Source organism: Taeniopygia guttata, chromosome 2 (assembly GCF_048771995.1).
Source record: "Taeniopygia guttata chromosome 2, bTaeGut7.mat, whole genome shotgun sequence".
Lineage (NCBI taxonomy): Eukaryota > Metazoa > Chordata > Aves > Passeriformes > Estrildidae > Taeniopygia > Taeniopygia guttata.
The window spans coordinates 92,251,970-92,264,501 of record NC_133026.1 but is presented as its reverse complement, the minus strand read 5'-3'; the positions used below and the strand labels follow the sequence as shown (position 1 = coordinate 92,264,501).

Here is a 12,532-nt window from a genome sequence, read left to right as displayed (position 1 = left end):
GCCATACTTTATAACTGCTGTAAACTTAAAATTGTACTTGGAAGCCTTGTTCTTACAAACTAAGATGGACTGTGGTGGCTTAAAACCTACCATCTAAAAAGGCTTAGGTTTACTTTCATCCTCAGGTTTACTTTCCTTTTTAGCAGACTGTGCTATACCTCCATAAAGAAAAGGTAGTCCACAAATTGAAGAGCTTGTAAATCATTACTCTAGATAAAATGATAAAGCCCAGGAGTATCTAGCTCACTGTACACTTCTGTAGCTTGCTCTGACAAGCAGAGTTGTAGGTTCACAACTTAGAAATAGTGAAGTAACCTTTTAAAAGCTCTCCTCCTCTCCCTAAGTAGCATCAAGCATGTGGATCAGTGCTTATAAAAGCAAAATTCACACACAAAACTGTTCTGAGAAAGAGTTTGACTTAGGAAACTTTTGCATCATGTGAATCTTGGGAAGGCTTTCTGGGGAAGCAAGTTGATTTTTCCCCCAAATTTTCAGAGGCGTGGGTAGTTTAAAAATTATTGAAATCTTTTATATATGAAGGAGTAACTTGATACTGAGTGTTGGTTGCCAAATTGCAGCAGTTGCTATACTTAACTCCTAAGTTTGAAGAGCAGAATCATTTATTGGTTTTTGCATTCAGTGAATCATAATTTCCTTCTTTTAGAGCATGGTTTTGGACTTTCTAATTTTTTCTTCCTTGTTTGTTTGTTTATGTGGATTTTCCAGTTGGCTGTTAGATGTTGATGTTATTTTCAGCTAAATGGGGATGTTTTGTTATTACATGCATTTTTCCAGGTTAATATATTGTATAAGAAGCTGAATAAGTAACAAATAGGCAGTAATAATGTCATACACTCAAGAATCTTCTCAAAACCAGAAATTCTGAAAATGGCTTTTTTATTGAATAGGCGTATATTGATTTTTAATAATTAACAGCATTAGATAATTGACATAATAAGACTCTTAAAAATCAGCAGTAAGAAAAATAACCCTCCATGAATGGTTACTTAGTGGTTTTTGCCCAACTCATGCAGCCTGTACTTCTTAGGTAGACAAGATAGTGTTAATTTGGAGAGTGGGGGGGACTGCCAAGTATTTTTTTTGCAGGATGTTGGAGGCAAAATTGCTTTTCTGGAATGTGGCAATTCCTGAATTTCTGTCTAAGGGGAAGCCAGATGCAATCAGCTGTGTCACTGCCTGAAGCTGGCCTGATTGCTGGGTTTCCTGCCTGTTAGATACAGAGTGGGAGCAGGGAGGGAACTTCATCTGATGCAGAATTTCCTAAGAAAGAAATGCATCCAGCACCATACACCTGCATGACAAGAAAGTGGGAACACTGTACATACCTCAATTATTTAGCTGTTCTGGCTGCAAGAGTAAAGTGCATGACATAGAACCTGTTGTGAATTTTCTCCAGGAGATGGTTAGCTACACATCAGCCAAGTGGGTGGTTGGCTCTGGGTAAGCCATCAGGGAATTCCCCAGCCGTCTTCAAATCCCACCACTTAAGTAATGAAGTATGAGAGCTGTGAGAAAGCTCCATATTGGAACGGGCCTCCTTTGCACTGCCCTTTTCATGCAGGGATAGCAGTGGGCAAGGGGAAGTCCCTTTCAGCCTTGCTTTCTGGAGCAGGGACAAGGGAGTAGTTTGCTCCCTTTTTGCCATTTCTGGAAGGTATTTTAAACTCTGAAAGAAGAGATTTCTTTAGCAGAAATGTGATACGTTAGAAATAAAATAGGATAAAGGATATCCTTAAAATAAAAAAGGGATAATATAAAATGTAAAACAGTATAATAAAGTATCTGAGTTTAGGGACCATGCATATAATGGTGGCTTTTAAGGATTTTAAATGGCTAAGTAGCTGGTTTCAGCACTCAAGCACCATCCCTCTCTTGAAAGATTGATGGTCTTAAGATATCAAAGTGTATAAAGTCTTGCAGTGTAGCTCAGGTGATTAGGGATGAAGTGGCTGTCATAGTCATGTTAGTTCCAGTGGGTACTTCGTATTTTACAGATGATGGGGAAGGAAAAGAGGTACTGTGGGGAAGCAAGGGGAAGAAAAGGAAATCAAGAGTGCACCTGAGGACAGCAATGAGGCTCCTGTAGCAGTGTGGAGGAGAAGATCTTGCATCCCCTCTGGACCTAGTGGTGAAGAGGTTTTTGCTTTGCACCCACAGCAATAGTTTCTTTGGAAAAGAACTGCTTTGTCTTGGGGTTTTTTTATGATTCTCTGCCCATTGGTTTGCGTTTCAGTTTGTGTATGCTGTGGAGAGTACACAAAAGACTTAATTATATGATTTATTAAGCTGGTATCTTTCTCTGGCCCTTAGCTCTTGGGGCTATCCAAGGCCTATTTTTTTGAAACTGTTTATGGCAGTGGCTATTGAGGAAAACTCTTCCACTGTGCTTATTTAATTTATTTCAATATTCAGTGTAGCTAAGTGCATTGCATGGTAGCTAAAAGCAAAGAGGAATGTCTGTAGAAGAGTTTCTTAGAAAGTGTTTGCACTGTGAATCAAATTGCATTTCCTCTGAACCTGAAGTTTTTGTTTTGTTTCCTGGTCTTTAAAGTTCTTCGTTATGGTTGCTGTGGCATACTTAGAAAAAGAGCAATCCCATCACTAAGGATCACTGCAAAATGTAATCTGGCATTTCTAAGTGATGAAATTAAAGAAGATAAGAATAAAAGCACTGTAATAGCAAAATCTATTTCCAGCTACTTCTGCATAGAAACAGCGTCATTTGCAGCACACCAAAATGCTTCCAGATTTAACTGCTGTGCGTAAACACAGAAAGAAGCTGTGTAGGAAGAGGGAAAGTGTTTGGGCTTTTCTTATTATTAACACTATGGACAGGTAATGGGAGTTTTTTTTTTTTTTCTAAAGGGTGCCTGTACAATCTTTTTGTGATGGAGAGAAGTAGTACAAGAGTGTAAAAAATTGTTGCACAGAAAATGCTGGAGCCCAGGCTGTTTTGCATTACCAGTCAACAGAATGTTTTCTACTCGCTTTTTAACCAAGTGTTGGGGGTCTAGAACCTTGTAAGAGGCGAGTATTTGGGAGTCCTGCTGAAGCACATTGTAACCTGAATTTCAGCACTGAATCTGTGTAATGGCTGTATACAGATAAGAGCAAAAGTAGGAAAAAGAAAAGTGAAATAATGGTATATTAACACTAATGTGCTAGTGACCTATTTTTGCGTAATGTAGGTACAGAGAAGAAAAGCCCCCTTTGGGGTTACCCCTCACTGATGAGTTGACAAATGAAGGTATGTGGTTGAGCCTGCTTCCCTCCCCTACCTTGGCTAGGGGAGTGCCTGTGTCCAGTGCCATGGAGAGGAATTTGAATTGTTGAAATGCAGCTGCTGATTCCCATTTTTATGGCTCAGAGCAGGCTTAAATAACACTCTAGGTGGGTCTTCTGGTATTTAGTGTTTTACAGCATTATGGTTTTTTGTTGTTGGGAATTGTGTGGTGGTGAGCAGGATGACAAGGAAGCTTTGCAGCCTGCAGGGGACTGTGTTTACTGCTCTGTGCTGGACATCTCTCACGATGCCATGAAACTCTGTTTCGTGACTGATTGCTAGAAAAAGGGAGCCCTGTACACACATGCAGTAGGTGGCTGCTCCTCCACAAGCAGCTCTGTGGTTAATAGCCTAAGATACAAAACTTCAGAATGTAAAATCTGTAAATCACGACAGTCCCAGTCTGCACCACTGGTGACCACATCCCAAGCTGCTTCAGTGACAGGGCTTGGCAGTTGGAGTGTCCGTGGGTCCTGTTGCTGCCATAAGTGATGTCTGGCCAAAGGTGAGCATGTCTCAGTTTCTTCTGAGATCCCACATTTACTGAAATAGCTGTATGGTTTGCTGGTAGCAGACAGGGTAATAGCAAGTGTTCATATTTCTTTGTGCTTCATAGATGTTAAAGAAGCTCAGTTTGATTCATGTGTCTTTTAGAAACTGTTCACAGGGCTAGGACAGGGCTGCCTGTAGGTGGTAGTGGTAATGTTGCTAGAGCTGTTGGAACAAGTTTAGTTATGTCTGGAAATTTTGTCTTAATTTGCTGATAAACCTCCAAGCTATGTTGTTTCTTCTCAAACATCAGAATTAGGACCCTTTTACTCCAAGCTTCTCTTTCAAGCTTTACCGCTTCATCTTGCCTTTTTGTTTTAGGCAAATCTTTCAGTGCCCATGGCTTAGTTGTTATTAATTCTAAAACAAGGATACTTTTTTCTTACCTGTCTTCTAGGCAGTATTTGTTCATTGCTGCCTCTGAAGTAGAAATTGCTCTGCAGATTTGAACAGTTTCCCAGGAGCTAAATAAGCATTTCTTTTAATAGGTCCTCTGACTTGGACTGAAAGGGAAATTTGTGTGAAGCATTCCGTTGTGCCATCTTGTGGTGTCCCCTGTCTTATTCCCTGCAGTAATATGAAATGTGCTTCTCTAAACACAGCAGATTTATTGGCATCTCTTCTGATACCTGAGTACACATTAAAAAAAACCAAAAACAAACCAAGAAAAAACCTCCAAAGCAAAACAACAACAAAGAGCAGCTAAAAAGTGTTCCCCGTACCATCCTCTGCCATCTACAAAATACAGAAATTAGTGACCCATAACAGAGCAGGCTTGAATTTTTAAAGTAGTGTGGTGGCAGTAAGGAGCAGTGAAAGCTGTGATATGCACGGTATTCCCGTGGCAGGCAGGCTCACGCTCTGTCTACAGCTCCAGTCAGGGAGCCTTGTTGGGGAAGCAGTGGTTGACTTGAGGAATGATAATAGCCCTTTATGGGGACGGCTGAGGTAGTTACTTGTGCTACAGAGCTTACCCCTGCCTTGGCCAGGAGAATTGTACTGATGCAAGGTAGCAGCTCCCCTTACTGTGTTTTGGTCTTTGGCTGGCCACACAGGCACCAGCGACTTAGGCGAGCCTGGGAATGTGTTCAAGTTGGCTAAGGGTCATCTCAGTGAGGGAGAAACTCTGTTTTTTGTGTGTGAACTGAAATGCACTAACCCTTTCCTAACAGTACTTCTTCAGCAGCAAAAGACCGCTTTAGTATTGGTGTATAAATAAGGGGACGTTTGGAGTAGGAGTGAATAAGGTCCGTCAGTGGGTTTATCACAGAAGGTGCTTCAAAAATAGTCAAGACCAAATGATCAGAGTCAAACTCAATGGTGAGGGTTGTGTGGGTGAAGGTGGTGGTGCTGCAAGCCCTCAGATTGGGGCTGAGCTGGGCTTTTTTGCTGGTGTCAGGGCTCTGCAGAGAAACCCACCATATGCCAAGCAATGCCACCATTTCAGATGATTCTGCATACGTGCTCCTGTTGTGCCTCAGCTAATCAGCCCTCCAAAAAGCCCTGCAGGATGTCAGATAGCCTCTTTGTGTGGGGAGGCTCAGAGCTTTTAGCAGGAAGTGCGTCTCTCAAACCCAGCTCTAATATCTCTAACATGGTGCTGAAAGGGGCCTTTTATCTAATCGAACTCCAGTTGCTTCAGGATGAAGCATTTACAACATCAGGCATGCAACCCGGGAGGTGAACAGTCGATCCTATAGGGACTGAGGGAGGCTGGATGCTCTAATATGTATTGATTCATCCCTGTTTTAACAAAACAAAAACTGTATTAGTGCTGCTGCTTTACCCCACGTTATTGTGTGTATATTAGCTATTGACTCAGCAGTAGCAATGGAAAGCTTATGAGAGAAATCATAAAGGAATAGAGGTGGAAACTTTAAAATTGTGATGTTTTGGATAATAATGGTAATGAATAATGAGAAAAATGGGGATGGTGTAACTAAGATATATACAGAAAAGTGACTCTCTTCTGGATTCAAGGCTTTCTCAAGATGATGGCTATCATAAGAATGTGATAAGAAATAAGGAAACTTGTTACAGATGCTTCTTTCCATGAGTAAATTATAATGGAAGAGACTGAATCAATTTTAAGGCAGACAAAATGTCAGATGCCAGGGGCTAAAGAAACTACAGTGAGAGCAGAGGTACGGAGAGTACATTTTAAGAACTAAAGTTCTTAAAAAGAACTACAGTTGATCAAAAAAAGTACAAAGTTGGTTGTTGTTTTTGATTTTTTTAAAGTATCTGTGTCAATCAGCAAGGGAATCTGTTCCCAGGAAGGGAAAAAATATTTGGTTAATCATCTTTATTTTGAGATTTCAGCAGAAGGAAGTTTCAAAACATCTGTGGTAGTGAGGGGTGGGAGCATCATGCAAATTCCCAGGCCCATGAAGTGCTGAGGAGGTTTGATTTTGTTTCATATCTAGTCACGAAGCCCAAGTATGCTCACTGTGTTTTCCAGAAATCTTAATTCCTGAGCATTTTAAAAAGGGTAATGGTGTTTTTCAGAAGATTTGCATTTCCTTATGGGTTTGAAACTGCTTTAAGTATAGATAAGGTAGCTTTCGTTGCTGTGGTTTGTCTGGCAAAACAGATGCAATTAGCACAGAACTGTGCTTCTCTAGTGATCTTCCCAAGAGCGACTGCCAGACAGGGTGGCTGGGTTAAGCCAGTGCAGCCCTGTTAATTTAACTTATAGTGCGAAAATGGGTAATAAGGCTAGGATTTGACAATAAATGACATAATGCATCTGTATATTTGTTGTATTGATATGCTCATGGAGGATCTATGTTATTTACTGAAATATATTGTGTTTCTGGTAAATAGAAGATGACCTTGTAGGCCATGAGTCTCTGGAGACAATAATTTGCAGGATATGTTTTTGGTGAATGCTTCCAAATTTTGTTTCATGTACATTCTGAGCAGCGTAGGGAGCATTGCAGAATTTGGAATGATAAAAACATTAAGCAATCATCAACTTGGGTATGTGTGTGTGAGTAGGAGTCATTTAAAATTCAAATAATAATCCTATTTTATGCTTAAAAAAAAAGCAGAGTAGGAAGATAGACCAAAACTGCTGTTAACTAAATATAATTCTCTTTTATTGTCCTTTCCATGGAACAACAGCCAGGTTGTGTATCCTGTATAAAATTTGCCTGGATGTGCTTGCTGCCTTCACATCAGTCACTCACAAACCTTTTGGCTTACAGGTGTGTTAAAGCATGAATTAACTCCTGAGCCTCTTTTTTTACCCTGCACGTGTCTATCTCTTGATGGGATCTTTTAAATTCATTAATGATTGAGTGCTACTGGTGACCAAACAAAACGTTTATGGAGGAGTGGGGCTGTAACTCATTAAGCTGAACAAGTGAGATCATTTTGTTATCAGATGATAAAGTGGATTATACAGCATGTCCAGCTGACATTCCTGATGGGTTGTGAGCCAGGGGGCTCTTTTTTCCAGGTTATCCCTGGAGTTAGGGTGTCTGCTCTGAGCCTCTGGACCTCCACATGACTTTGACCATGCCACTTCTGTGCTCAAAGTTCCCTGGGTGCAAAATGAGTGTAACAGTGGCAGAACCTTCTTGGTAAGATGCCTGAGGATTGCATGAGAGTAAGGGTGGCTGCTTCTGCTTTTTAAGTTTCTTTGTATGAAGAAATCAAAAACCCCAGGAAATCTAGAATCTGCCTGTTCATGAAAAACAGCACTTCTGGATGCTTCAGAAAGCCCTAGACAATTGTGCAATCACACACATACTCATTCTTGTCAGAGGAATGCAGAGACCTGGGTCTTGCTGCACTAAAATAACTTGTTACTTAAGAGGGGGCTTGAACTGTTGTGTGAAAACACCTCCAGTCCCTCTGCCTTTGGTGCCAGCATTACCCTTCTCAAGGGAAGGATTAGAGTGGCGTGTGTTTTTGAGTAGCCTGCAATACATGTTCTGCTGCTCTTGCAAGTACTAACAACCATGTAGGATCCTATTGTCAGAGACTTGGGTGAGCCATAGCCTAAGAGCCATTTGTTTATGTGCTGCAGCCTTATCGAGGAGAAGGAAGTAATTGAAAACAAACCATTCATGTTTCACAGCACATCGGGCAAGTGCTGGGTTGAACTGGGGTACAGGCTACCTCAGTTGCTAAATATGAGCAAAAATTGTGATGTTAAAATGAAGATGTCATAGTAAAATTCTGAAAATATTAGAAAAGAATAATCAGAAAGCAGTAAACTGAAGTAGATCCTTTCACAGCTATACTCACAGATTTTAACAGTTAAAATTGTGATAAATGGCAAAAAGTTTAAAAAAATATTAAATCTTTTTCTGCTGTTGTTAAGATGGGCCATTAATTTTGCACTAATAATTGGCCTTCTCTTTGGTTAATTTTATGTAAGAATCAAACTCTTGCTTGTGAGAGTCATAACTGAAAACTATAGAAATTTGTGTTACTGGATTAGAAACTAGGCTTTTTTTTTTTTTTTTTTTTCTTTTTGAACCATCTTATTGCTCAAGAGTAGCCCTTTACCTGCTGAGTGGGGAGTATAATCTTAGAGCAGGCCTCTACTTTGTACATAAATGCATCTTAAGGTCAGTGGGTTTTTCAGCTCTGTTGGTTTTAGAATGATCACTTTGGGATCATTTGTATGTCTGCCACAAGAATATACACTTGTGCTCTATTGGAACATTCTTTCCCAATGTAATTTTGTTAGGGCCTTCTGGATACCTGGTTTACATTTAACTTTGTTGTTTGGACTACTCATGTGCACTCTAGTCATGTTAAATCGACCCTTTCTAGGCTCATAAAGTAGCTTGAAGCCTTATGTGCAAGCAAATATTTTAAAGCAAGACTGTGATATGGTTCTCCTGTGATGAGCTGTCCCACTGTGGTGACATACACAAAGCACTCATGTCTAACGCTGTTGGCCATACCTAGAAGGTAAATAATAGAAAGCAGTTCTTCAGAAAGTTTCCTTTCCCCTTTCTCATTTGGGCATCTGAGGTGTAGTGAGCAGAGCTACTCTGCCTGTGACACTGGAGAGGTTTTTTGGATGGTGCCAGCGCAGGGAGGATGCCGGATCACCTAGCCCCCATCAGGCATGGGAAGCTTGTGGATGGGCTCACGAGTAAGAGGAAGTCCTGCTGAGAGTGAAGCTTTTTTGTGAGCATGGGGTGCCATCTTACCCAGGTGCTTCCAGGAGAGTGGTGTGCACCTAGGCTGCCCTGAGGAGGTGGGTGAGGCAGGGAAAAGATAAGGTTTTATTAGTGTGAGAGAAAGCTGCTGCTAGGCTGGGGAAACTGTGGCTGAGCAGTGGAAAAACCACTTGGGCAGGCCCTTCCCCTTCCTCTTGGTGCTGGACTGTGGGAGAGATACTTGGGATGGGTGTAGCTGGGAGGGGAGCACGAGAGGCTGTCTCTATGCATGAGCAAGGAGATGAAGCAGCTTTGTGTGACAGGGCCAGCCTGTCATAAGGGGGTTTCAGGGGAGGGTTGAGCCTTGCAGGAGGCATGGGTTGTTCTGCAGCAGTTTGGTCTATGCCAGTGCTAACCAGAGCACTGGCTCTAACCATATCAACCTGAAACAATCTGCTGATACTCAACACTGTGCAGCACTGGTGCTCTTAGGATTTAGCAAGATGTTACTCTGAGGAACTGAAGCTGAAATCCAGCTCTTGAAGTGTTCAAAGTTGGATGCTGGGTTGCATTCTCAGCCTTTTTCTTCCTCTCCAAGTGAGGAACACGTTTTGTGTCAACCTGATCACTTGATCAGGGATACAGGGAAAGGCTGAGTTCAGGAGGTCCTAGCTGTGGGAAAAGCTCTGCATGTACTGTGGGATATTGATGCAGGTGTTTGAATAGAATTTGCTTCTCTCTTTTTTTCTTTTTCAATCTGGAAAAAGATGTAGCAAACAGCCAATAATTTTGTGGGTAAATCAACAAACAGTACTGTAGCTTTGCAAGATGAGTAATTCCTTTTGCAAAGAGTAAAATCTGTGAGTGGGATGTGCTACTGGAGATTGGAGTGATATGATATAGAATCATTATATTTTGATTGGCAGTAGCTTCCAAAATATTTGTTTTGTTGTGTTTTCTCCCCAGAGTCACTGGTTTCACTAGTCTAACTGCATTTTTCTATTGCCTTTGCTGGAGAAGAAATTCAGATTATATGAATGAGAAATCTTTGCATTCTTACTCAAGAAGTGCCCCAAATGTGTCCAATACTCCCCTGTTACAGTCTCTTATCTTGCTAATAATATTATGATAATCTTGTAATTTTGGATTTTTTACATTTAAATTCATCCTACGTTTCTGGTAGGACTTCTCATCCTTGCTTCTTTTAAAGATGTCACTAAGATTTCTGTTACATGATCCTGAGAGATTGGTTAAATAGATTTCTTCAGTTCACTGGTGTGCTAACTAGCTTATAGCTGGTCAGATTGCAGCAGTCTCTTCAGTGTGTTCTGCTGGATCTGATCCCAGTTTTGCTTCCTTTTAGTGTATGAGAGCAAAGGGAATCTACATTCACTCTGCCAGAGGCTTTTTCCCCTCTGGTTTCAAGATTTTCCTGGAAAAAAAATCTTTTATAATATTAAATGTTTCTTACAAATTCTGTTCTTTTTTATTTTTTCAATAGGTGTTGGCATCATGTCGGGCATTTCTTTTAACGTCTCGGATTCCCACCAAGGTAAAATCACTGTGTCTATAATACTCTGGGGTTACAAATTAAAGTTACATAAACTAAGTAGCAAAAAATTACCATATTTTAGATATGTGCATCTGTTAAAGGAGAAGATAATTGAGGAATGGTATGTTGCATGGTCTTGAGTTAGAATGGTACTTCTATTAATATATGACTTAAATGAGTTTTTCAATACATATATATATATATTTATCCACACACTCCATTTCAGAGGAATTTTAACTTCTAGAAATACAGGTGGCTGAGGAGTTCAATTGTAAACTCCAACCTGAAGAACTGTGAGAGGAGCCTGATGAATTTTATAGAAGGACAGTTTATGTGCAAACAAGCTGATGGTATTATTCCCTCTAGTGTTTGTAGTGTCAAATAGGATTACGTTTGATTTAGAGGCAAAAACTGTGTTGAGTTTTATTAAATTCTGCTGTTTTCTAATGATTTTTGCTGTTCATTTTGAAAAGCAGTCTGGCAACTTGCCTCACCAATGCTGGTGAATTATTTTTTTCAGTGCCTGTGACAATTCATAATGACTGTTGTAGAAGAGGAAGATGATTTCCACATGAATAAAAATGACTGATGTCAAAGAACATCTTTTGTCCAGCTTGGAATCAGTGAATAGGAATTTGGGACATATCCTATTTTGTTGTATTTGTCGTGTGTGTCTAAGTGTGTGTGTGTGTGTGTGTATATGTATGCGTATATATGTACCTATACACACACACACACACATATACACACTTTATAGAAATACCAGAATTCATAAATGGAACTATTGATGCCAAATTTTCAGTTATGGTCACTGGTAAATGTGACCATCCACAGCCATAATTTGAAGATGCTGACTGACAGATAGGATGAACTGCAGCTACTTGAATTCCTGCTGATAACCATTTTCCTCAGTCAATCACCCTGTCCCTGCAACACAGATGTCTCCAGCTGGTTGTCTGTTGGTGTTTGAATCACTGCAGTTTTCAGCCAGGACTGTTTTAAGGCAGGGTTTGGTGAGTGCGTGCTTGGAAAGATAGATCCAGTTGATGAGCACCAGACGTCAGTGCAATGGCAATATGATAGACAGGTTGTAATCGTGATTTTGTTAAACAGTTGCAAAGCCATTATAAGTCATCAAAAACTCTTGAAGGCTGGGGCTTGGATTACTGATAACTCTGTTTAGTTGAGTGTTTCAGAGAATTCTCAGAACTCATTAAATAGATTTGCATAGTTGAAAACCTTGGTTTTGTTTTCATTAAAATCTAAAATATGTATTCTGTAAGTAGAAAAGTAATTTTTGTGATAGCAAATAGAAGGAAGATTATGAGAAGCTGTGCTTATGATTTATGTAAAAATTAAACTTTTTATGTCTGAGCAAGTATTAGGAAGTTTGAAAACGCATTTCTAGTGAAACTTAGTAAGTTTTCTAATGTCTGTAGTATTTCCAACAGCTGCTCAGAATCTTTCTGAGCTCGAGAACTTCCATATACCTCTCAGGCAGTAGCTCCTCAAAGGACAGCTGAGAGCATTCAGCAAAGTCACATTATTTCTCTGGGGACCTCTTAACAAAATTGAGTATGCCTAGAGATGCCCAATTCTGAGTATTAACTCCAATACCAACTTACACTATTATCCTTAGAGCAAAGATTCTACAATGGCCACCTCTAAACTTCACACTCTGGTCCAATCAGTTCATTCCCATTAATCCAGACAGACTGACTGGGAGGGAAGAACAGTGCTTAAAGCTTGCTAATTCTTGCTATAGTCTATATAAAAGGTAATTGCTACATTAATAAATGTTGGATGTGTCATCAAGCCCACAAATAAGCATATAAAATATTTGTAGAAATGTAATTCAGATCTGTGAATGCATTACTAGTGCAACTTTCATTAAGTTTTGGTTGAAAATATTGAAAACTGTGAAATTAGCTTTCTGTTCCTAAATGAGAGGCACGCATAACTTTTGAAGAGGATTTTAAAACATATAATTTTGGGTAATAA

The 12,532-nt window shown here is 40.0% G+C and overlaps 1 protein-coding gene across 7 annotated transcripts in view; it reads left to right on the top strand.

Moving 5' to 3' along the window:
• Positions 1-12,532, top strand: part of CARMIL1 (capping protein regulator and myosin 1 linker 1) — a 194,918-nt gene that overhangs the window by 67,974 nt on the left and 114,412 nt on the right. For all 7 annotated transcript variants that reach the window (XM_030265871.4, XM_030265869.4, XM_030265867.4 and 4 more), the window contains exon 3: positions 10,481-10,531. In XM_030265871.4, coding sequence (XP_030121731.4) covers positions 10,481-10,531 — 51 coding nt within the window. The remainder of the gene's footprint in view (positions 1-10,480; positions 10,532-12,532) is intronic.